At 36.1% G+C, this 26,037-nt stretch overlaps 1 protein-coding gene across 3 annotated transcripts; it reads right to left on the bottom strand.

The window, feature by feature from the left end:
- Positions 1–216: 216 nt before the first annotated feature.
- On the bottom strand, positions 217–25,662 carry LOC132156684 (probable E3 ubiquitin-protein ligase HERC4). Of its 3 annotated transcripts, none has more exons than XM_059565626.1 (24): positions 25,476–25,662; positions 24,011–24,292; positions 20,926–21,085; positions 18,520–18,596; positions 18,209–18,430; positions 18,037–18,128; positions 14,720–14,850; positions 14,452–14,612; positions 12,067–12,143; positions 11,190–11,314; positions 11,004–11,063; positions 10,802–10,913; positions 9,746–9,935; positions 8,936–9,108; positions 8,441–8,584; positions 6,480–6,578; positions 6,230–6,403; positions 6,016–6,159; positions 5,223–5,389; positions 4,608–4,674; positions 4,420–4,502; positions 2,806–2,989; positions 2,609–2,711; positions 217–1,341 (listed from the first exon to the last, which is right to left on the bottom strand). In XM_059565626.1, the coding sequence occupies exons 2-24, from the start codon at positions 24,234–24,236 to the stop codon at positions 1,133–1,135; spliced, it is 3,180 nt and encodes a 1,059-aa protein (XP_059421609.1). In that variant the 5' UTR covers positions 24,237–24,292; positions 25,476–25,662; the 3' UTR covers positions 217–1,132. The 3 variants fall into 3 exon arrangements, with proteins under 3 accessions (XP_059421609.1, XP_059421611.1, XP_059421610.1); XM_059565628.1 differs by having other exon boundaries at positions 8,465–8,584; XM_059565627.1 differs by having other exon boundaries at positions 24,011–24,277.
- Between the last annotated feature and the right edge of the window lie 375 nt (positions 25,663–26,037).

Raw genomic sequence — 26,037 nt, 5'->3', positions numbered from 1 at the left:
AAAACAATCTGTGTGTGTGTTTTCAGTTAAGGCACATGACACAAAAGTGGTTTAAGATCCTGTAAGGACACACACCTCTTCCTTTGAACAAAATTAAGTGCAGAACAAATGATTCTGCATCAATATCTAAATGAATCTGAACAAAGTGCCAAAATGCTTTCAAAAAAGTCACACATTTAACAAATCCAACATCTTCGTATCTGTTGCATCCACGAGGCGTTAGTTTGTCAAGTCATTTAGAATAAAATCATATTCTATGTAAATAAATGAAATAAAAAAAGCAAGTCTTACTGTTAACACCACGAAAAGATTGTATAAGCTAACATTAGTTAATACTATAAACAATAGCATTTAATAATCTTGGTGTATTTTTTACATATTTGAACAGTAATAGAATATAACCATAGTTTATGCATTTTGAATGAATAATGAGCAAGAGTATTTATAAATTAACATTTGTTATTTTTTGTTCACTATGGTGAATTTAAAAATGAATCAATTCTGTAAATTACGTTTTTTCATTTTTGATACTTATGTTAATGAATAGAATCTTACTGTAGTGTGTTGTGTGTGTTTAAAGGAGTATTTCTCCCAGAAATGAATATTAGCTGAAAAATACTTGGACTGGAGTGCTGTGGATTATTATTGTGATGTTTTTATCAGACTCTCGTTCTGACGGCACCCATTCACTGCAGAGCATCCGTTGATGAGACACTGATGCAATGCTGCATCTCTCCAAACCTGATGAAGAAACAAACTCACCCTGATCTCTGATGACCTGAGGATGAGCACATTTTCAGCTAATTTACATTTTTGGGTGAACTATTTCCCCTCTCCCACTCCAAAAGCAAAAAAGAAAAGAAGTCGTTTAATGCTCACTAGCACACAAATATCACTCAAACTTTGAGTAAGTAACAAAACTCTGATATACAAATACTGCTTACATATTTCAGTCTCACTGTAACACTGTATTTGCAGATAAGTGTCTTTATTCAAATGTTAACTGATGATTATTCCGATGCATTATAAACATTTCAATGCTAATTTTGAAAACTACCTTAACGATGAACTCTGCAGGCTGAAGCATGTGGTACCTGTGTGTCATGGATCGCTGGTTTTGTGCTCGCTGACATCAGACGAGGTTAAAGCCCTGGGTGTGTTCGATGGCATGCAGCAGTTTCTCTTTGAGTGTCTCCTTATTAGTGTACTTGGGCAGATCCAACAGGTTGAAGCATGTGTGCGCTACAGGGAAATAGTCCTCTCCTCCAGCGGTGGGCTGGATCACTAACGCCAGGCTCTTCATGCCCAGGATGGGGATTCGGTCGCTGCCCGTGAGGAACACTAGTGTAAGTGACAGGAAGACATCATCAAAACATGACCTTTCAGAAACAGCTAGGTATTAAACACCATCATTTGCCCAGGTGATTAAATCACAGTACACGAAGACAAAAGTTTTCTGCACATCTCACTGAATATTCACTAATTTGCATGCATTCCCAGAAAAGCCACATTTAAAAAGTTCTGGTTCGATTGTGTTGACATGTTAGAATTAAGGTTTTACGACTTTTTTTTATGACTTCATAAATCAGAAAAAAATAAAATTTCACTATTCAGTATTAAAATGTTTTGTAAATCAGGTGAATGATATATAAACAAAACCTAAATACAAATTTGACATTTTTATGTTTAGTGTATTTAAATGTTACTGAAGTGGAGGATAAAACAGCCTTTAAAGATATGCTCTGTAATCAAGATTTACAGGCAGAAATAGATGCAAAGTGCAATAATGGAAATCAGATGAAAATTTCTGAATATAGACATCAATGAAACGTCAGTGTTACTGAAGTGGAGAAAAAAAAATACAACTTATTTTGAGATCACACTAAACTAATGTGACCTTGAGTCTCTGGGTATATTTGTAGCAATAGCCAAAAATACATTGTATGGGTCAAAATTATACATTTTTCTTTTATGCCAAAAATCATTAGGATATTAAGTAAAGATCATGTTCCATGAAGATATTTTGTAAATTTCCTACAGTAAATATATTAAAACATAAATGCATTGCAAAGAACTTCATCTGGACAACCTTAAAAGTGATTTTCTCAATATTTAGTTTTTTTTGCACCATATTTGAAATTGTAAGATTTTTCTAATATATCTCGGGCAAATAATGTCCAATCCTAACAAACCATACATCAATGTAAATCTTATTTATTTAGCTTTTAGATGGTGTAAAAATAGTAAAAAAATAAAAAATAAGACTGGTTTGTGCTCCAGGGTCACTTATGTATTGTAAAATCAAAATCTAAAGATGCACACAGATAAAGTGCAACAATAAAACCAGCCGAATGATAGATTCAACCACAAAACGGTTGAAAAAAATACAGATAGGAATAAAACTAGTTTGCTAATAAGTACCACCAATAAGTGCACCAGACTTAATAATATATTTTGGATGTTTTTCTCTCCACTAGTGTGGAAAAACACAATGATTTTGCCTGTAGTGCAAGAACACTGAAAAGAGGGACAATTGTAGACAAATCTGAAGCCCTGTTCGGCGCAGATGAAAGATGTGTGGGACACAGTGTAAAGACGGTTCACTTACACAGGAACTGTTTCTTCTTCTCCAAAGGCAGCTCGTGAAACACTTCCCAGAACATCTTGATGGTGGGGTGATCGGCCCAGTACTCGCCCTTATACTCCGTGCTCTGAGAATCAATACAGTCACGCAGAACATTTACAACGTCTACAAACTACAGCAGTAAAACATTTCCAAACACTAGTTCCACAGTTCATTTTTACCTTCTCTAACTCCTTCCAGTCATAATTGGTGTTTCCTATGACCATGGCCTGCAGTTCACTGGGCTGGAAAAGCTCTAGAACTTTCCCTCCACACACTTTGTGAAATCCCGCGTAGAAAGCGCTGAACTGAGGAGCCACGGAAGTGTTGAATATATAATCGACGTAAGCATTGACAAACTCCTGCCTGGATAGGTTGAATAGATTAAACCATTTAATTAGGCAAAAATATCAATCAAATCACAAATACTGGAGTTCATACAGTACAGACCAAAAGTTTGGAAACATTACTATTTTTAATGATTAAAACTATACTATAAATATCAAACATAACTATAAAACCACAAGAAAATGTTAATACCTAGAGGTGTTATTTACAAAACCATTTTTGAAGCTTTAAATCTATTTTAGGCTAACTGGGAAAAATAATGAATTGTTGGTTATCTACAAAAATCAATATTATCACAGTCAACGATGAATGATTAACTAAAAATAATAATGAAAAAAATATCTATCCAATCACATGTTTGTCGTTTGTTCATATGCATAAGGGTCTGATACACTGATATAATATCACACGATTATAATATAAAAAAAACAATGCAACGAATACGAATACGAAAACACACACACACACACACACACACACACACACACACACACACACACACACACACATATATATATATATATATATATACAGACCAAAAGTTTGGAAACATTACTATTTTTAATGTTTTTGAAAGAAGTTTCTTCTGCTCATCAAGCCTGCATTTATTTGATCAAAAATACAGAAAAAACAGTAATATTGTGAAATATTATTGCAATTTAAAATAATTGTTTTTAAATGTATTATACTTTAAATTATCATTTATTTCTGTGATGCAAAGCTGAATTTTTAGGATCATTATCACATGATCCTTTAGAAATCATTCTAATATGATGATTCATTATCAAAGTTGGAAACAGTTCTGCTGCTTAATATTTTTTCAGAACATGTGATACTTTTTTAGGATACTTTGATGAATAAAAAGTAAAAAAATAAAAAGAAGCTATGTTTTTAAAATATAAATATTTTGTAATAACAATATACACTACTGGCCAGTAATTTGGGGTCAGTAATTTTTTTCTAAATAAAATCAATACTTTTATTCAGCAAGGATGTGTTAAATTGATAAAAAGTGATAGTAAAGAAAATATATTATTAGAATTTTTTTTTATTTTGAATAACTGCAGTTCTTTTTAACCTTTTATTGATCAAATATATGAGACAGCAGAACTGTTTCCAACACTCATAATAAATCAGAATATTAGAATGATTTCTAAATGATCATGTGATAGACTGATGTTACATGTGACACTGAAGCTGGAGGAATGATGCTGAAAATTCAGCTTTGCATCACAGGAATAAATTATTTTTTAAAAGTATATTCAAATAGAAAACTATTATTTTAAGTTGTAATAATATTTCACAATATTACTGTTTTTTCTGTATTTTTGATCAAATAAATGAAGACATGAAGAGCAGAAGAAACTTTTTCAAAAACATCAAAAATAGTAATGTTTCCAAACTTTTGGTCTGTACTATATGTGATCAGTTAGTGATGCATATAATACCTGTTGGACTTGTTGACGCTGATGTCTGTCCCGTTGGGAACCAGCTCCAAAACTTCAGTGGTGCCAAAAATTTCCTCTGTGATCTGTCATCACAAAATAAAAATGCATGCACATGCATGTATTTTTTTCTATTTTTCATGAATCACACATTTAAAGACGGGCATTGTGTACAAACATCTTGTTCTTACTGTGAAATTCAGGCAGAAAGCCTCTTCCAGATCATCTTCTGTATAATCCAGCAGCTGCTGAAGACTCCTGAAGATCCCCAGACACAGAAAACCATTGATGAGGGTCACATTTAAACTAAGCAAGGCAAGTTTATTTATATAGCACATTTCGTACACAATGGTAATTCAAAGTGCTTTACATAAAAGAAAGAAAAATAATCAAATACAGTGCAATCAGTTCAGACATCGCACAGTGCTCATTCAACAAATGCACAGCTAAACAGGTGAGTCTAGATTTAATCTAGAACTAATCTAAGATTATTACTTAAACCTATAAGCTAACAGTATTGTATTTGATGCACACATTCAGCCTCTAAATGATCAAAACGTTGCTGAAAAATATCTTGTACAAAATCTACTACATGCATTATGATGTGTCAAATTATTTCAATCATCATTGTATGTTTTGACTAAACGAATGATGTGTGTTCGAATCATTCTGTCTAACGTCAGACGTTTATGGACTGGGAAGAAAGTTTTAGGTCACAGTGCTGTCATAATACACCGAGCATCTCAATTATAATATGCTCTGGAAATATTATGCACAACAGTAAATCAAAGTCTCAACAAACCCACCTTCCTATGTCAGGCATGAGCTCCTTCAGGTCCTCTAGTGCGGGAGTTTTCTTCAGGAGTTTCTTGTACAGCGCTAGCGGGAAGTTCAGCTCCACTATAGTGAGGTTATAGATGGCCAATCCACAGACCACACCGATCAGATGGAACAGATCAATGTCTTCAAACGTCTGCAGTATAAAGCATATCTGACATCAGTAGCATATCTGATATACCTTGTGAGGGAGGGAAGTATATACACATTACATCATACAGTATGTATTTGTTACAATATTGTCATTTTGTCAAGCAACTTGTTTTTCGATCAATGCATTACATTGTGTTTGCCGAAAATTGAAAGGGTTTGTTTAATTGGCATTCAGCTAAAAGATTAGTTAAATTCTTAATGTTTTATGGCTTAACATAAACCACACAGAAATTCTTAAAATTAAACTTATATTATTGTAAAAAAAAAAAAAAAAAATGAATTCAAATGATTAGACATGTTTTTGATTTTGATCAAATGCAATTCAGAGAAATGAAAACAAAAAACAGAATTTGGTAAAAATTCTACACAAAAAGTATTTCATAGGGAACTAAAAATTTAATTTATTTTTGAAACTTTCAGTAAATCGATGTTAAATAGTTTTCAATGAATTGCCATTGGGTTTTTTTAGTGATTGCTAACATTTAACTTAATCATTGAAAAAAAAAAAAGAAAAGAAATTTAAGAAAAAAAAAAAACCAATTTCGTTGGGTCCTAAAAGACTTTAGATTTTTATACGGAGTGTGGGCATTCGTGCTTTTTGAACCGTACCTTGTGAGCGAACCAGATGAGTCTGGACTCCTCGTAGAATCTGAACATCCCGTATTTAGGGTCCAAGAGTTCTTTCATGATGAGCAGGAAGAACTCTTTTCTCACGCCGCCGGCGTCCACGGCCTCCTCTCCAACGAAGATCACCTGCAGAAAAACACGATTACAAACCGCCAAAGCACCACTAAAGACGAACAGATGACACCAACTCATTTACCTTCAGTGGCTTCTTGTAATCAACGTTTTTGGACTTCCTCAGCACCTCCATGGAGTCCCCGACCACGTTTTCTCGGCGTACGATGAGGATGAGGCAGGGGTTTACTGACTCCACTCCTCCACCGGACAGAAACAGAGAGTGTAAGTTCTGTCTCTGAGCCTGATCCACCGCCATCTGATCATAAAACAGCAGCGTCAGCTCACTGCAGTGTAACATGATGTCAAATCATCAGATGAGAAACATCGGTCACCTGCATCTGGATCACAGCATCAGTCTGAAGCAGCGCCGTCTTTGCCTGAGCGTCAAAAACAAATGGGTATTTGCACATGGTCACCTGAGAGTCCATGACCTGCACAAAACAAAGGAGAATGTGAGGATGTTACTGTATGTCTGTCCACAGCATTACGACTACTCTATTAACTGGAATTTAAGTTGCTTATTTATTATCTTAAATGTGCTTCAGATGATTCATCATCTAACCAAAATGCAGATAACTAAACAGAAGTAAACATATTGAAGTGCAAAATCCTTGTATACATAATAAATTATAGTTAAGTAGAGCTGAAACAACGAATCGATTTAATCGATTAAAATCGATTATTAAAATAGTTGTCAACTAATTTAGTCATCGATTCGTTGCTAAATAACTTTTATTTGCCGTAAGCGGCTCATTTCGTGCATATTTCAAATCTGCGGTGACCAAAGTGTGGCAGTAATGAGCCACCGGAGGTTTAACTCAGCCAGTACAACAGGAGAAGTAGCGAATAGCCAATAGCTGGCCTTGTTTTATGTCACGTGCTTCCTGAACAGCGTCTCTGCAGCCATAGACATGATGTCTGCAGCATTCAGCGTGATTTGGAAGTACTTTACATTGAGCCTTTAAAAAAAGAAGAGTAACCTGTAAACTCTGCACTACTGAACTGTTTAAGGGGACGTTCACATATCGCGTCTTTTGCGCGCTCAAGTTCGTTATTTCCAACACCGCACCGCATCGAGTTAAAAACATTTAAACTTTTCCGAATGCCGCAACCGCACCGCGGGTCATGTGACAAGAACTAACCAATCAGCTTCATCCTTTCCCGTAACAACGTTAAAAGCTCAGTCAAGATGAAAGGAACAGCTGATCATAGCTGTATATGGATTTCCATTTTGAAATAAATTTAGTAGCAGATTTTAGTAGCACATTTTTTGAGCTGCAAATCCATTTATCCTTTGCTGAAATTTCCGCGTCTTCAAGGAGAGAGCACGTCATGGTTGCTTAGCAAAGGCAGAAGCCTCAGGGGCGCTTCTGCGCGAGCGCTTTGGAAAGGAGGAGAAAGCGGTGCGCACAGTCTATGGGTGCGCCTAGCGTTTTAGGCGCGATATGTGAACGGCCCCTAAGACTTTTATTTGTGCAGATTCTCCAGTACAATGTTGTTTGCAAATGTTTAGTCGTAAAAGCTGATAACATTGCTTTTTAACAGTTAATATTTAAAGCTTTACAAACATGTTCTGTGATTAGTTTGTCGTTTAACAGTTCAAAATTCAGTCGTGCAGCCTAATTATGACTGAATGAGAGAGGTAAATGTTTAAAGATATTTGAAATGCACTTTTTTCTAAGTATTCACTGCTCTTTTTCACACAGCAGGTTTTTTGTGTGTGTCCTATTTTTTTTTCTGGACAACCTTCTGATGGATTTTACTTTAAATTGTGAGTTCCATTCAGGTTTCATGCCACTGGCACTTTATTCGAAGGATTGTTTACAGTTTCACAGCATAAGCTATAAAGCTGTTTCCCAGTAAATAATAAAATACAATGCACTGCAATTTTATTCTGTTTTATCCTTATTCTTCGTGAAAATATGTTCTGAAAGATTCCTTAATAAGCTTTGTTCAGGATGTTAAACTACTTTAGGAGAGTATGAGTCAGTGTTCTGATTGCAGAAGAGTTCGACAAAGGATTACTAACACAATAAAACAACTCCAGGTATATTTTTGATTAGGATATGACAGTGCAAAATGGTTAAAATCTCTTAAATCTATCTATGATAAAGACCATTTATTAATAATTTACTTGGGGAAAAAATGGAAAAAACTAAAATATAAGTACATAAACCGATTAATCGAAAAAATAATCGACAGATTAATCGATTATCAAAATAATCGTTAGTTGCAGCCCTATAGTTAAGCAACCTGGAAATTATCATAAAATTCAGAAGTGTATAATGATTACCTTTGAGCAATGCAGAAAACTCACCACAGAGAACATCTGCTGCTGAAACCAGGTGACATAATCATTCCTGACGTCAATGAGCTCATCCAGCTCGTGAATATAAAACTTATCATACTGGATGATCTGGCCAGCACGCTCATTAACCTGCAGCACCAAAATCAGAATGATATTAGCAAATAATCAAAAATAAATTGCATAATATAGCTGCAATTGTGCATTATGACTATCTCTGGTTCTTTGACAAATGGCTTCGGATAAAAGCGTCTGCATAAATGTGAAGCAATATTGCAGAATTTTCAATTTCGAAAGACAGGATGTGTTTCAATTCACAAATTTATGCGACATAATTATTCATGTATTCAGTATATAGTATATGACGCCATACTCTATCAATGCACTATGATTTGGGACACACTAAATCTAATTTAAGTATTTAGGACGGATGTTATGTAAATTGGGAACAGCTAGGGTCTACCTTTACAAACTGGTGCTCACCGAGTGGAGGATCTCCAGGAATTTGAGTGAGGTGTGCAGGAAGCAGGTGAAGATCCTCTGTTCAGAAAGAGGAATTCCCAGTTTCTGCATCCGCAGTAGATACACCACCACCTCCTTGTACAGCTCCACCAACCTCTGGAAGACCGCTGGCTCAAACTTTGACCACCAGTTTCCTTAAAAACACACAAAAATAATAACGATTAGTTGAAAATGTCACAATTAATGTGAAATGTGCAGTCCATAGATTTTAACCACAAGCTAGCCTGAAAGTTTGAAGTAGCTGTAAAATGTTGAAGTCTAAGGTTTGGGTGGTTTTACAAGCATGCATTATTTGCATGAAAATTTGGGGAAGAAAATGTGCATATTTGGCATGAATGTGTCACAATGCAGAAAAAGTGTAGTAATGAAATACTTCAGAAATACCTAGAAGAAGTTGACCATTGACCGTGCACTAAGCAATAGTTAAATGTGGCCATTGTGTACATGCATGCAGTTTTTTCACTTTAAAAAACAAAACCAGCCTAGAATGTATAGATCCAGCTGGTCTGGAAATGTTCCTAGGCAGGAGAAGAAGTCTTAAAGAAGTCTGTGAATTATATTTGCGTCCTCTATTAATAAAGAACGTAATCCTAAAAATGCTTCACTTTATATATAGCCTTTCTGAGCTCAGCAAATGTATGATACAGGACAAGATTGGTTATATAAAAAAAAAAATAAAAAAAAAAAGCTGTTTTTGGCCAACCGAAATTTAGTTTGGTGCTATAATGAAGCCGAACAAACAGAAGTCCTCTCATGGAAGACGGGACATACCGAGCACTTTGAGGGGGGCGTCCTTCAGGCTTACGACGGCCTTGGCGAAGGGAATAGTGAGGGTTGTGAAGTTGTTGGGGTTACTGAGGAGCGGACACTCTGGCAGCGTGAGGTACAGTCTCAAAGCCTCAATGTCTGGAGGAGAACTGCTCAATCTGGGGAGGAGATTCTTCTCCAAACTAGCAGCTACCTGTATTAGGATTAACCATGCATTGATCATTTAGCAATACAACCAATAATGAAAGTGTGACGAATATTTACTCACTCTTAAGTCATCAAACGGTTTGCTTCTTCATCAGATTTGGAGAAATGTAGCATTGCATCAGTGTCTTATCAACGGATGCTCTGCAGTGAATGGGTGCCGTCAGAATGAGAGTCTGATAAAAACATCACAATAATAATCCACAGCACTCCAGTCCATCAGTTAACATCCGGAGAAGACAGAAGCTGAAACTAATCCAGCATTAAGATGTTTTTAACTTTGAACCACTGTTTCTGGCTAAAATAAGAGTCCTCTATCCATAATATTGCTTTCTTCAGTGAAAGTCATCCGATTTGAATCAGGAGAGAAATCTGCACAGATCAAGCGCAGTTTACAAGATAAAATAGTCCGAAACAGCTCCAATATGTGGCTGGATTTTCATGTGGGAGGACAACAGGAGATGGACATTTTCACTAGAGGAAGTATTATTATGGATTATGGACTCATGTTTTGGCCAGAAGCAAAGGTCTTAAAGATGGACTTGTTTCTTACAAACATGCAGCTTTTGTCTTCTCCAGATGTTAACTGATGGACTGGAGTGCTGTGGATTATTATTGTGATGTTATTATCAGCTGTTTGGACTCTCATTCTGACGGCACCCATTCACTGCAGAGCATCCGTTGATGAGACACTGATGCAATGCTACATTTCTCCAAATCTGACGAAGAAACAAACTCATCCTGATCTTGGATGATCTGAGAGAGAGTACATTTTCAGCAAATACACATTTTTTGAGAAGCTACTCTTTAAAAGTTATCTTATGTCTTCAAATTGTCAAAAAATAAGCAACTCACAATTTGTGAGATTTGTGGGTAATCAGGTTGGACGAGTCTGTGGTAGAGCAGGCGAGCCGTGTTAATGTCTACACCTGAGCACTTACTGTTAGTGCTGTAGTGATCTGGATTACTGCAGAACAACACACTAATTAGAGAAAAGATCATCAGCTATTTAAGGTTTACACAGAGTAATATAATGCATTAAATGCATAAAAGCTACCTTCCAGACAGAAAGCTCCCATTGAGACAACTTGCTGAAGAGAACACAAGATCAATCTCACTACAAGAGACATAAAACACATTATCAATATGATAGACTGTTTCATCACGTTCTTTGATTTGAATTTAGGTTACACTTTGTTATGTCAGACATTCATTATTTAATAATGAATGTAAAAAGCAGTACTTGGTGATTTCTGGTGATAGTCTCCCATGGCTGTGATTGAGCCATTTCTGGATGAGGTCATCACTGAGCGTATATATCTGTCCATCAGGTCTGGTTATCCTCAGGTCAACTGGAGGGCTGTCGTCCTATAGGAATACAAAACAGGAACATCAGCGAGTGGCTAATCGCTACAAACTAACACATAAGGCACATTTTTTAAATACATTTCATAGTTTTGGAGGATGATCTGTTATGTTACTTTGTAAAACAGGATTTGGGCTGACTGGAAATAATTCATCCAGACAAATGCAATATCTGTGCATTGTCCTTTTACCATATAATATCATAAAATATATACAAACTAGACAGTTTTTCCTGTTCAATTCTGGTACCATCACATATATATTATTGTAAATATAAGCAACTCATTAGATATTGTAAATCAGTTGTTCAATGTTCACACTTTGGTCCTTCTTTCACTGCAAACATGATTGAAAGACAACATTAAATTAAAGCGGACCTCACTTTCTTTCTAATTAAATGTCCCTGGTCTTAATGCACATGACTCATCAGTACATGCTGCTCTGAAAAATGTATTGTTTATAAAACATATTTTGAAATGCAATTATTTTCTCGAATTTTCTAATGTAACAAAAGCTGTGTGGGCCGCAGGGAAATAATGGTAACCAATAACAGCATCATTTATAGCACTTTTCATCTTATGATAAATCATAATAGATCGGGCCTTGTCCAAACATTTTTACTTGTAGTTTAAAAATCATATACAATAGTAAAATTATAATAAAAATAATAATGATAATAATTCATAATATCTTATTCATTAATATAATTCATACATATATCCTTTAGTTTGACCCTTGACCTCTGCTCCTCATACCTGAGGTAAAACGTAGTGAGCAAAGCTCTGGTCTCCACCAGCGTAAATCCTCTTCACACAGAAACTCTGCTCTGCCTCTGAAATAGACAAATCTGAAACATTGTTTTCCCAGCGCGAGTCTCAATCAGCTCCATGAATCAGTACATTGATTAACAGTATACACACTGAGACACCGATGAGTAAACAAAAGAGCTCATGTATAATACTGAAGTGCAACTCAACTCTGAGTGATCTAAAGTAGGGCTGAAACGATTCCTCGAGTAACTCGATTACAAACAATGATCGAGGCAAATTCCTCTGCCTCGAAGCCTCTTTTAATTTATTTTAAATCTCACGTCAGGTTCTTTCGCAATAATTTTTTTTACGTGACACAACGCGTTTACGTCACCCACAAAGCGGAAGAAAACACAAGCGCTGACTCTGAGATCTCATACTGCAAGGAGTCAGCAGTGTTTTGATTTGAGGGCGCGGGAAAACATAAAGAGAACGTCGTGGCATGTGTCCTTTACAAAATAGAGCTGGCATACCACAACTAGGGCCCTATGATTTCCGCGATGCAGAAAACGCGGAAGGAATCGCGGAATCCAGTCATAAAAACAGAATTTACAGTTTAACGCGGAATGGCACGGAATTTGCCAAATTTTGAATCAATCAAAAATAGGTCATTGCACTTACATCAAATCACGATATGGACTAATATCTGTAAATATTAAGCCTGAACAGTCTATTTAAATATGAATCCTGCATGTTCTGCGTGTCTCTGTTAATGAATGGAGCAAAAGCGCGTCTTCCTTTTTATCACACGCACAGAACTGTGCGTGACGCTCCGGTGATTTCAGCGTCTGCTGTCTCACTATAACAGTGTTGCCAGATTGGAAATGTCCAAGTATCGTACCAGAAGTTCAAAATTATCGTATTTGGAAGAAAATTATCGTACACGAGTCAAAAGGGTTATTTATCTATTCTAAACCAACAGCATTTTGACACTACCCGCAAATTACCACAATAGATAACAAGGCGTATTGTTGGACGGAAGCAGTGAGACAAAATACTATCCCATTATTTTCAGTGACTGTCTGCTTCGCGGCGCATATTAAAACATATTTAAATGATTTTTAACACTTGCTTTGTCGCGTCCAGTGAAGAAGGAATTTAGCTGTTGCTGCGTGGTGCAGTTAACTCCACATCTGAGCCGCTGTCATCGGAATCCTGCGTGTTACCAGATGTTGAAGGGGTTCTTGCTGTCATGGACCGCAACTAGTGCTCGTTGGCTTTAAAGCAGGGCACTCAACTGCATTCTTAACACACCCTCAGGTGCACACGAACGCATTTAGAGTGTCTGTAATGAGCCGATTTCGTTTATGAGTAAAGAAGCCCTATGACTGCAACTACTATCATTTAAATTTTCATAAAATTCTGGAATTATCGTACATTACGGGATTTTTTTCATTATTGATCGTACATCGTACAGAGGTAAAAATTATCGTACAAATACGATAATTATCGTACGTCTGGCAACACTGCACTATAAGGACGTGAACACATGAACAACATCTCCAGAACTGCTCTGACAGTCACTTCATGAGCATTTGACCGTTTGATTTGAGTAAAACTAGCGTCACATCACATACACAGAACTGCAAAGGTACGTCAACCCGTCAAAATAAAAGTCCTGTGTTACTATTGTTCAGCAGAATGTATATAGCCTACTACTAAAATAAAATAAAACATTATTTTTTTTTTTAAGGTTTAAATCACACAACATTTCTTCCATGTTTTATTTTTAATATTAAAACCCCTTTGTTTACCAAAAAGTTAAGTTTGCTTAATTTTCAATAATCAAAAAATAAATTAAATTAATGTTTTATGTGTTTAATGTGGATCTCAGAAAATGCTTTATTTAAAACCCCAACTGAATGACACTTAAATGCACTTAATTCATCTGTCAACTTTATTGTCATTGTTCACAGTACAAGTACAGACAGAGAAACAATGGGTAATAATTAAATGTTTATTTTTGATGTATACATTGCATTCTATGCATTTAAAAAGTCAAAATATTTTTTTTCTAAAAAAGGAAACTTAGTTGTTCATTTTAAGAGACCCAGGAGTCTTATTTTCTCTTGCATAATTAATATTGCACTCTAATTAAGCAAAAACACATTTTATCCGATTAATCGATGGAATTTTTGGTAGAATACTCGATTACTAAAATATTCGATAGCTACAGCCCTAATCTAGAGTTATTTGATTTACTGACATGCATGGAGCAAAGCCGCGAGCATTAAGAGCAAAGTCAATACATTGCATGCATTTGAGAAACACTGAGAAGGATAGCTGTCAGAGAAATTAATTCTGCTGAAAAACTTCATGTAGACAACCCACCTCCTTCCACAGGCACAGGATCAGTATGTGCTTGCCAGCAGCCCTTCACAGGGGCAGGGCTTATCCTATTGCAGGTCGAGCGGGTTCCTAGCTGTCCGTTACCACCGAGACCAAACGAGTCAATCTTTCCCGATGAGGGGATGAACGCCAAAGTGTGCTGCCTTACATGCAGGTGAAAACGAAAGCAATTCATGTTTTTCATGAGAAATATAAGAAAACTAAGACCGACATAAAATGAATCACTCATTATGGATGCTTTGATACTTACCTACCACAAGCTATCTGTGCAACCACATTCCCCATGAGTTCAAACACCTTCCTAGGGTTCACCTCATGGTTTGTGCTGTTGTGTCCCAGCTGACCATAACCTCCAGCTCCAAATGTAAACACACCTCCCTCCTACAAAAAAATAATAAATTACTAATCATGCGAAGCTAAACCCGTGTATACTATAGAGCAAATCCCAACCACCTGATTTCTTAAAATTAGTCACTAAATTGTATATACCAGCATGTCTAATTGTATTCACACACAAACAGTATAATCATGTAAAGTGATATTTATTGCATTTCTATTTCACTGCAAATGTAACTATATTATTGCCAGTGTTGGGGAGTAACTAGTTACATGTAACAGCGTTACGTAATTTAATTACAAAATTATTGTAACTGTAATTAGTTACAGTTACTAAGAAAAAATGAGTAATTAAATTACAGTTACTTATGAAATTTTTTACGATTACAAAGGGGATTACATTTGAATATTTACACACATCCACATACAGATTTAACTGATTTCTTTCCCAAATTGCACTGACTAGGCTATTCTGAGACATACGCCCTAATAATTTCCGGGATGCAGAAACACAGTCTGGTTCGTAGAATCCAGTCATAAAAATGACTAAATCAAAAGTAGGTCAGTACACTTGAATCAAAACATGACATGGACTAGTGTCTGTGAATATTAAGCCCCAAAAATGCAATATATGACTCCTGCACATTCTGCGTGTCTGTGGAAATCAGGCGCGGACTGGACACCGGGAGAACCGGGACAATTCCCGGCGGCCTGGCAGTCGATTTTGCCCCACTATTTAATATCATCATTGTATAATTGACTGCCGAATGTACTAAAGCGATCATTTGCGAATCCGCCATTTGATAATTAAATCTCTAATAAGTCATGAAGTGTTAGTCATGACTCGCGTGCGCGCGCGCGCGCGCGCGCGCGAGAGAGAGAGAGAGAGAGAGAGAGAGAGAGAGAGAGAGAGAGAGAGAGAGAGACAGAGAGAGAGAGAGAGAGAGAGAGAGAGAGAGAGAGAGAGAGAGAGAGAGAGAGACAGAGAGAGAGAGAGAGAGAGGAGAGAGAGAGAGAGAGAGAGAGAGAGAGAGAGAGAGAGAGAGAGAGAGAGAGAGGACAGCTGGAGCAGAGAAGCAGAACTACTGTTCAGGGTTTCAGGTCAGTTTCATCTGTAAAGATGCTTTTTTGTCTTTGTTTTTTTATTTAAATAAGCAGCAGCACGTTGCTCATCAGTCATCACTCAAAATACTATATAAAGGACATCATTATTATCTGTTGTAATGTTACAGTAGTAATTTAGCTGAAAAACAATCAGATTTTTTTTATAGGTTTAGGGGGAACTACGGACAGACAATAACACAACCCTTACGAAAATAACATTTAATATTTAACTATAAATCCAGAGAAAATGGTTACTATTGTTTAACTGTGGTAACCAAAAATGTAAAATTATTTTACAAATGTATTTATTTAAGAATAAATACAAATCCATTTGCAAAAAAAAAAAAAAAACAAGGTTATTTTACTTTTATATAGGCTAATAAAAGCATGGTTAATTTTTGTAAGGGAAAAACATGACTCGTGTCCAGTATTAGGATTTATCTATAAAGATATTGTAGTATTGTATTGTAAAGTATAGTTTTGTTCAATCTTGAGTATTAAAGTCACGAGAGAGATGGATAACAGGGCAAAATAAAGAAACTGAAGAGAAAAATGGAAGTGAAGGTGCAGTTCAGGAGACAACTTTTAATTATTTTGCATGTCCCCAAATTAAAGATTTAAACCTTTTTTATGTCAGGTCCATACAAAAAAATAGTTTTGTCCATGAATTTGTTTGTATGAGTTTGAATTTTCCAGTCAGATTTTTTTCCCAGTCCGCCCCTCCTGTAAATTAATGGCAAAGACATGGTTTCATTTACTACACATAGGCCTACTGAAGCTCGCAGTGTTTTCAACCTCTGCTGCCTCAATATAGGAGTACACGAGCACATAAACATAATTTCTAGAACTGCTCTGTGTCACTTCATGTGCATTTTACTTATTTTGAGAAAACTATCATCATATACAAAGAGACAGCAGTTTAAAAAACCACCAATGTTTAGGAGTTTATTAGACAGAATACGTCACATGCTTATTAGATAACTGTATTTAAGTTGATGTATATGCTTTTATTTATTATTCTTTAATTTTCACAAATTTAGAAAAGTAATCAAAAAGTACTCAAAAGTAATTAGTTACATTACTTTAATAAAGTAATTGAAAAAGTTACACTACTATTACATTTTAAACAGGGTAACTTGTAATCTGTAACCTATTACATTTCCAAAGTAACCTTCCCAACACTGATAATTGCGCAGTTCTTCATATTAAGTTGAATATATAAGTGCACCCAAATTTATTGACACATATAGTATACTTAGTTTTTCTTTGCAAATTTAACACATTATTTCATTGGAAGTTGTAACTATATTATCATCCAGCTCTTTAAATATCTTGGACAAATATTGTTCTATCCTAACAAACCACACATCAGTCAAAAGATTATTTATTCAGCTTTCAGATGATGTATAAATCAAAATTTGGAAAAATGTACACTTTTTAAACCACATCAATCTTAATAACTACTATTCATTTGTTTATAATCTATTGTTTATATGAATTATAACAGTAACGAGGGCTAGATGTGGAAAAACACCTACTCAGATGTGCATCATTATTAAGCAGGTTTTCTTTTACTGGTGAAATGTGCCAGAAAGAGAGATTTAACTCACACCAAAAATAAAAAATATATTTATTGGCCATGAGAAAGATGCAATACTATAAATTTAGCAAAATTATGGCATGACCTTTGGACAACAAATGCTTATCTGGGCAGCAAGGTCACAAAGAACAAAGACTGGTTGGGAAGAAAAGCTATTAACTGCAAAAGACTTAAGGTGAAGAATAAGGCACTAAAATCAAGAATTAAACCATCAGGAAACCATTAGCAAACTACGAGTTTCCAGAAAACTAATTATGCACACATTGTACTATAAATAATTTCTCAAATGCTTGTCTGATTTAAACTATATTACAGTGCAATACTAATCTGTTAAATGTCACTATAAAGCATAAATATGCTGAAATACTATAAACATCAACAATGAATATATGCAAAGCAGCTTTGTGTATTGATATACATAATTTATCCTGACCTCATCAAAACCTGACTGACCTGAATACGTTTCGATATACAGTATTAAATAAGTAATCATAAACTACACGGTTCATTATAGTAAGCCATCATACCTTCGTTAGTACAGCCGTGTGGTCCTCTCCACAGCTAATGTAAACCACCCGCTGGGACCTGAGAGTCTTCAGCAGAGCAGGGAAACAGCGATCTGAGGGACACAACGCATCACAACATAAAAATTATTATTCCAGAGACAACTCAAATGAATGACTAAGGTGTTTGTTTTACCATCATTGTCACTGAGGCCCAGCTGGCCAAACTTGTTTCGTCCCCAGCCGAAAACAGCCCCAGACAGCGTGAGCCCGAAGCTGTGAGCGCCCCCTGCGGAAATCTGGGAAAACGGGACGCCCTGCAAAGACTGAATGACTTGTGGGGAGGAGACGCCGGCTCCCTGGTTCCCGAGACCCAGCTGTCCATATTTATTTTGGCCCCAGGAGAATATCTGACCTCCTTGAGCAAGAATAATATTGCATAGTGAGGGGAAAAAAGGGCACAATAATCAGGTTTAGAAATGTTTAGTGTTTCGGTCAGAATCATACCTCTGGCTAAAGCAAGGGAATGGCAGTTTCCACAGGCCAACTGGGCAATGTGAACCTCTGATAAACTCTTCACAGTTCTGAGAGGAGAGAACAGAAACAGTGGCTCTGACACGCGGCTTTTGTTACGGATCCAGCATTTTTATTTACTTTAAATATATGCAAAGTATGTTGTAAACAGAGAACCTCAATGAAATGCATCACGGCAAAATATACAAATCGTGACATTGACATTAATATATTTTACAACAGTTTTTTTGGCCATTTTTGCATATTTAGGAAAATATATAATATATTAAGGGCAAAAATATAAAATAAAAAGTATATTTGAATAAGAAAATACATGTCACATTTGAAGATTTTTATTCTTGTGTATTACACGTGAATATAACATCTTTGAATAAAAATGCATTACAATGTTCACAAAAAGTTTAATTAAAGTATGACAAATATAAAACAATAAAATCATCAGTATTGTATTCTATGAACACAAATCATGTAAAAAAAAATACAGTATATAAAATAAACTATTAAATCATTACAAATCTAGTTCTGATCTCATGTATGCTATTCCATTCACAAATTTCTATTACCTCTTAAAGGGTTAGTTCACCCAGATAGCAAATTTATGTAATTAATAACTTACCCTGATGTTGTTTCAAACCTGTAAAACCTCCGTTTATCTTCTGAACACAGTTTAAGATATTTTAGATTTAGTCCGAGAGCTCTCAGTCCCTCCATTGAAGCTGTGTGTACGGTATACTGTCCATGTCCAGAAAGGTAAGAAAAACATCATCAAAGTAGTCCATGTGACATCAGAGGGTCGGTTAGAATATTCTGAAGCATCGAAAATACATTTTGGTCCAAAAATAGCAAAAACTACGACTTTATTCAGTATTGTCTTCTCTTCCGTGTCTGTTGTGAGAGAGTTCAAAACAAAGCAGCTGGATATCCGGTTCGCGAACGAATCATTCAGTTCACCAAATCGAACTGAATTGGTTTAAAGGGATCGCGTCACCAATACGCATTAATCCACAAATGACTTAAGCTGTTAACTTGTTTAATGTGGCTGACACTCCCTCTGAGTTAAAACAAACCAATATCCCGGAGTGATGCATGCACTCAAACAGTACACTGACTGAACTGCTGTGAAGAGCGAACTGAAGATGAACACCGAGCCGAGCCAGATAACGAACAAAACATTGACTCGTTCACGAGTCAAGAATCGTTTCTGTCAGACGCGTACGATTCGTGAACCGAGGAGCTGATGATACTGCGCATGTGTGATTCAGCGTGAAGCAGACTGACACAGACGGCTGAACCGAACCGAACTACACACCGACGCCTGAACCGAACTGATTCTTTTGGTGATTGATTCTGAACTGATTCTGTGCTAATGTTATGAGCCCAGGTAAACCGAAGGCTTGAATCAAGGGCAATCATCACCAATGACACCATTATACGTCGAGCGCAAAAGAACCGGTGAACCGTTTTCTTCAAACGGTTTATTGAATCAAACTGTCCGAAAGAACTACTGGTGATCCGAAAACCGATGCAACCGGTTCTTCACTCGTGAACGAGTCAGTCTATTGATCGCTATCTGGCTCGGTGTTCATCTTCAGTTCTCTCTTCACAGCAGTTCAGTCAGTGTACTGTTTGAGTAAATGAATTACTCCGGGATATTGGTTTGTTTGAAATCAGAGGGAGTGTCAGCCACATTAAACAAGTTACCAGCTTAAGTCATTTGTGGATTAATGCGTATTAGAGATGCGAACCGTTTAAAACGATTCAGTTCGATCTGGTGAACTGAATGATTCGTTCGCGAACCGGATATCCAGCTGCTTTGTTTTGAACTCTCTCACAACAACAGACACGGAGGAGAAGACAACGCTGCATAAAGTTGTCGTTTTTGCTATTTTTGGACCAAAATGTATTTTCGATGCTTCAAAATATTCTAACTGACCCTCTGATGTCACATGGACTACTTTGATGATGTTTTTCTTACCTTTCTGGACATGGACAGTAGACCGTACACACAGCTTCAATGGAGGGACTGAGAGCTCTCGGACTAAATCTAAAATATCTTAAACTGTGTTCTGAAGATAATCGGAGGTCTCACGGGTTTGGAACGACATCAGGGTGAGTTATTAATTACATAAATTTGCTATCTGGGTGAACTAACCCTTTAATAGAAAATGTAGCCTTGCTGATTTTTATTAAATTGTGTTGTATGTCTTATAGACACCAAATAAAGTTTCTCAACAAATGTGACTGTCTTGTAATATATACAGGGTAAAACTATTTATTAAATTTTTTGCAGTACAGGCAAACCCATTAAAGAAGCAATGATGCTGAGATATTTAGTACTTCTAGGGATTAAAAGGAGCCGATTTCTTCTTTTTTTCCTACCTGGGTATACGTATACGATCTTCAATGTTTGAAAGGCCGAGCTGCCCATCTGAGCCCCGACCCCATGCAAACACTTGTCCTTTATCATTCAGAGCCAGAGTATGAGCTTCACCGCAAGACACGGCCACGATGTTCTGAGCATCCAGAGACATGACCTGTTCTAGAGAAGGGAGGTAAACATATGACAGCGTTTGAGTGAATTATACAGATGCACTACACTAAATACTGGCCAATATATGTGTGAATTATTTCAATATGTTGCATCTGCTACAGCAAAAATAATTTTTAGAATAATAACGTTCATTATTCAAAGTTTATTTGATTTTTAAGCATTTGCTATTGTCTGTTTTTATATCATGTTTTGATCGTTTGGCTTGTGAAATAAAGGACCATTTCAAACCATCTAGATGTTTATATTGGTCTGTGCTTGACACTTCTAGATCATTGAGTAAGAGGTCATGTGACATTTAAGCAGTGTTGGGGAAAGTTACTTTTAAAAGTAATGCCTTACAATATTGCGTTACTCCCTAAAAAAGTAACTAAATACGTTACTTAGTTACTTTTTATGGAAAGTAATGTGTTACTTTTAAATATGAGCAGGGCTTGATTGTTTTTAATGTAAGAAGTTCTATTTATAGCAAATGTAAAAGCCCTTTCACACCAAAAAGTGTAATGAATAAACCTCAGGCTGAAGGAAAAGTAAATTCAAGTCTGTACAGTAGAACACAGGAGAAGAAGGTTCAACACTCTTCAGCAATAAAAAAAACAATGAAGCACAATTGTTAGTTTATCTAAAGTCATTTTTTAATTATTAGTACGGTTGAACTGGATCATTAAAGGTCAGCAGTAAAGACACTGTTAATAAAATGGGAATAGATACATTTGTGTTATTTAATATATTTAGTTATTGCAGGTTTGCGTCATATTCTGAGTTTGCATTTCACTGTTTTGATTAAAGGCAGGGTAGGTAATACATGTATAAACAACTTTCTTCCAAATTTGTTTAAACTTTCTATATATATCAATGCATAATTAAAATGTAAGTACTCTGATAAAAAGAGTATAAAAATCGAGTGACTCTAGACCGTTTAATCTTTATTAAACACAGCTCATTATTTCCATTTCGGGACGAAACATAGGATTGGCTTAGGCGACTGTCACTCTCTCGCAACCATGGCAACCACCCTTTTGCCACACATGACCTGCCCACTTGCGCGTGCACGTTTGATTTGAGGAATTCAAGAGGCACGGATCCTAGGAATACCAAAACAATGGCAGAGAAACAGCAAGCAAAATTCACAGTACCAGCCTATGCAGTTAGTGAAGGCAAACCAGGCAAAAAAAGGCAATGAACAAAAAGTCTTTGGATAAACAAAGAAATAAAACGTGAGTTAAAATCGGCGTGGCTTTCCAGCGATGGCGAGAACTGAGGGAACTCAAGGGGCTGAAAAGTGACTCCTTGATGGCTTTATTTCTGCTGGACAGGTAAATCTTTCTTTTTGTATTTTGATCATACATATTTTTTTCATGAAGCATGTGTCATTAGCACACGTAGCTGCGTAATATAGCTAACATAACATTACTTAGCGAGCCGTAGTAGAGGCTTTGGAAGGAGCCCAGAAGGGAGGGGGTGGAGTGAATGGAAATAATGAGCTGTCTTTAAAACATTCGTTAGAGGTCTACAGTCACTCGATTTTTATACTTTCTTTTTCAGAGTACTTACATTTTAATTATGTATTGATATATAAATAAAGTTTAAACAAATTTGGAAAAATAGTTTTTTATACATTTTTTTTACCTACCCTGCCTTTAATTTTGATGAATACTAAATCTGTTTTGTTTTTTGTTTTTTTGTGAGTGGGATGAATTAATGCACATTCACATTTAGTCTAGAACTACAGTAACATCATATTCACACAGCGCACCCAACGCCTCCATACTTCCGATTTCTCCCAATATGGGAACAGGAGGCTTGTCAGTCAAAAAATGGGAATACAAAGTAACTGGCGTTACTTTTTTTAAAAAGTAACTCAGATATTTTCTTGTAAATTAAAAAGTAATGCGTTACTTTACTAGTTACTTGAAAAAAGTAATCTGATTACGTAACTCGCGTTACTTGTAATGCATTACCCCCAACACTGCATTTAAGGAACTGACAGCAGTCAATGTCACACTGACCGACCCGTACATGTTTCTGTGGAATGATAATATGTTATAACATCCATCAGATTGATTTCAGAGGAAGTAGAGACGGTTTCATTGATATAACCTAAAATAACCCAGTGTTTTCGAACAGGGAAAGTTTGTGTGATTGTGATGCACTAGCATTCAAACGGCCAGCTTTTTCTTTTAATTAACATTTTTTCTTCATCAAGGATGCATTCAATTGACCAAAGATGACGGTAAAAACATTTATAATGCTACAAAAATTCATTATTTCAAATAAAGTATGTTGTTTTTAACTTTCTATTCATCAGTGTCCTGAAAAATAAAAATGTATCACCTTTTCCACAAAAATATTAAAGGGCAAATGTTTCTTGAGCAGCAAATCAGCATATGATTTCTGAAGATCATGTGACACTGAATAACAATGTTTTGATCACAGGAATAAATTACATTTTACTATATATTCAAATAGAAAGCAGTTATTTTATATAAAAATATATACTAATATTTTATATTAATAAACAGTATTTTTTGTCATTAACTAAATGCACCCTTTGAGACAAAAATGGGACAAATTTAAACATTTAAACACTTTACTCAGATCTTAAATACCAAACTGATTCAATAAAACAATCATTCATATATTATTCTGAGTGGACAATTGTAGGTCAGCATGAAATGCTGTCTTAAGACACACTTTACATAAAATGAACAAAAAGGGCGAGGTTAATCCAACAGGATCATAAAAAGTGGGTGTATTAGCGAGAAACCACCTTGATATTACCTTATTAAAGATTTTTTAAAATAAGAGAGATTGATGACATCAGTCACAATGATTTGAAGTGAATCATATAATTATGATCATCAAGTAATTACATTAATAATGTCAAAATATTCTAATGTTTGTGGCCGGACTAACCTGGTTTCTTGCGTGCTTTGTCATGCCCCAGCTGTCCCAGGTCATTGCAGCCACAGGTGTACACCGTCCCGTCCTCCAGCAGAAAGACACTATGACGTCTGCCGCATCCCACATCCCTCACACGCTTGCCCTCCAAGAACTCACATTTCCTGGGCTCCAGGACTATCTCTTCATCAATCCCACCCAAACCCAGCTGCCCATACGAGGCATTCCCCCAGCACAGCATGACCACGGGCCGTGAGGCCGCTCTCTACCACAGGTGAAGACCTACAGGTCCAGCCGCTTAGCACACACATGCACGCACGCACACACACACACACACACACACACACACACACACACACACACACCTGTCAGTGGAAACCAATTCTGTAATGCAGCAGCACCTAGATGCTAATTATTATTTTTGTGTTACTATTATTGTTTTTCATTCACTAAAAACAAATACAAGAACCACCTCGGATTCAAGTGAAGAGAAAAAATAAATAAAGATAAAATAACTAAAACATATATATATTTTATTCAGAATGCATACTGGGTATGAAAAAACGGGAACACACAGGGATTTAATGATAAAAATATTGACATAAAATAAATAAAGTGACATAAAATAGTTGCAATTGCAATTATCATTTATTCTGCGTCAAAAGATTTATGATATAAAATTGAAATGTTGAGAAAAAAAATTATTAACTGTAAGATAAACAGCCACAATTACTTTTTTTTGGTCCTTGATAGAAACAAGCTTCTATAGTTGCATGAAAGTACCAAAATGTACCTAATTATATTATATATTATGAATTATGAGTCCCAAATGTTATACTGCCACCAAATACTTTATTTACTACACTAAACCACATACCCTGGAAGCAATTAAACTCATATCCCTGTCATGTACCATTACCTGACTGATGCATGCAATCACTAGTATGTTACAATCTAACAAGAAGCCTAATAATAGTATAGCTGCCGTCACAGTTGTCAATGGGTGCCACTGTTTAAATAGATCAAATTGAAAGCGTGCAAGTTAGTCCCGCCTTGAAAAGAAAATTCTCCAGAAATCTTTCTAGAAATTTCAGTTTGAGGGAGGTGTGTACATTAACATTTATTGCACATCACAGCTTACAGTCAAACACTATCAATGGATGCAATAAAACGGGTGCTACAGCTTTAAGTGCTCACAGATAAATGTAACTGTTTTATACCAAACAACAACAAATGCAACACTGTATCGAATTCTAAAAATCATGTGATTCACGTGAGGTTTAAATGATAGCCTTTCCAAATAAAATTAACCACACCTGACTACTATTGTGCACGAATTTGTGACTTCAATAAGACTACAAACATACACAAACGTCTGTCCCAAATATATATATTATTAGTTGATTTGAACACCGCTACATTTCTGCACCCACACCCATCAGGGTTAACGTTAGCCCGTCATAAAACACGCTTTTCTCACCTGTTGATATGTAATATAACGCTCTTGTAGACGCGTACAGCACTCGTTCAGGGGTTATGCATACATGACGTTAATGTAGATATGTTTTGTGAAGTCATGACAGACTGAAAGAGCGCCAGCAGCAGGACATGCGCTTAAATACACACACAGTAGAATGAACGCGAAGCGACGGTAATATTCTAGAGCCTTTGTGACACCGGATATGACGACACATGCATGCGGCGCTCCTGTATGGAAGGCCAGGAGGGTCAAATACACGTGCATTTTAACGCGTCAACAACACGTTAAATTATGGAAGACAAAGAGGGTCAAATTCACGTGAATTTTAACGCGTCAACAACATGTTAAATAAAAAATCTGCGTGTATTTAACGTGTTAAATACACGTTAAATACACGTGAAATACACGTGAAGTACGTGTTAAAAATCTGTTTGAACGGGTCAATGTCATTGGCTGCTGAGGACTTGGGTCAAACCACTTCTGTGAGATTAGAGGGGTGTACCATTCATAGACAGGCAACCACCATTTAACATGCTATCAGCTTATTCAGCCTTATTATTTA

This window comes from Carassius carassius, chromosome 14 (assembly GCF_963082965.1).
Source record: "Carassius carassius chromosome 14, fCarCar2.1, whole genome shotgun sequence".
In the NCBI taxonomy this organism is placed as follows: domain Eukaryota; kingdom Metazoa; phylum Chordata; class Actinopteri; order Cypriniformes; family Cyprinidae; genus Carassius; species Carassius carassius.
This window is presented reverse-complemented; position numbering and strand designations above follow the sequence as displayed.

Excerpts from the sequence above, each read along its gene's own strand:
- LOC132156684 (XM_059565626.1), bottom strand. The coding sequence starts at position 24,236 with ATGCTGTGCTGGGGGAATGCCTCGTATGGGCAGCTGGGTTTGGGTGGG. Across the intron at positions 9,936-10,801 it reads ACCCACAAATCTCACAAATT|GTAGCTGCTAGTTTGGAGAA; the intron begins GTGAGTTGCTTA and ends ATCCTAATACAG. Across the intron at positions 6,579-8,440 it reads GTTTTCTGCATTGCTCAAAG|GTCATGGACTCTCAGGTGAC; the intron begins GTAATCATTATA and ends TGTTTTGTGCAG.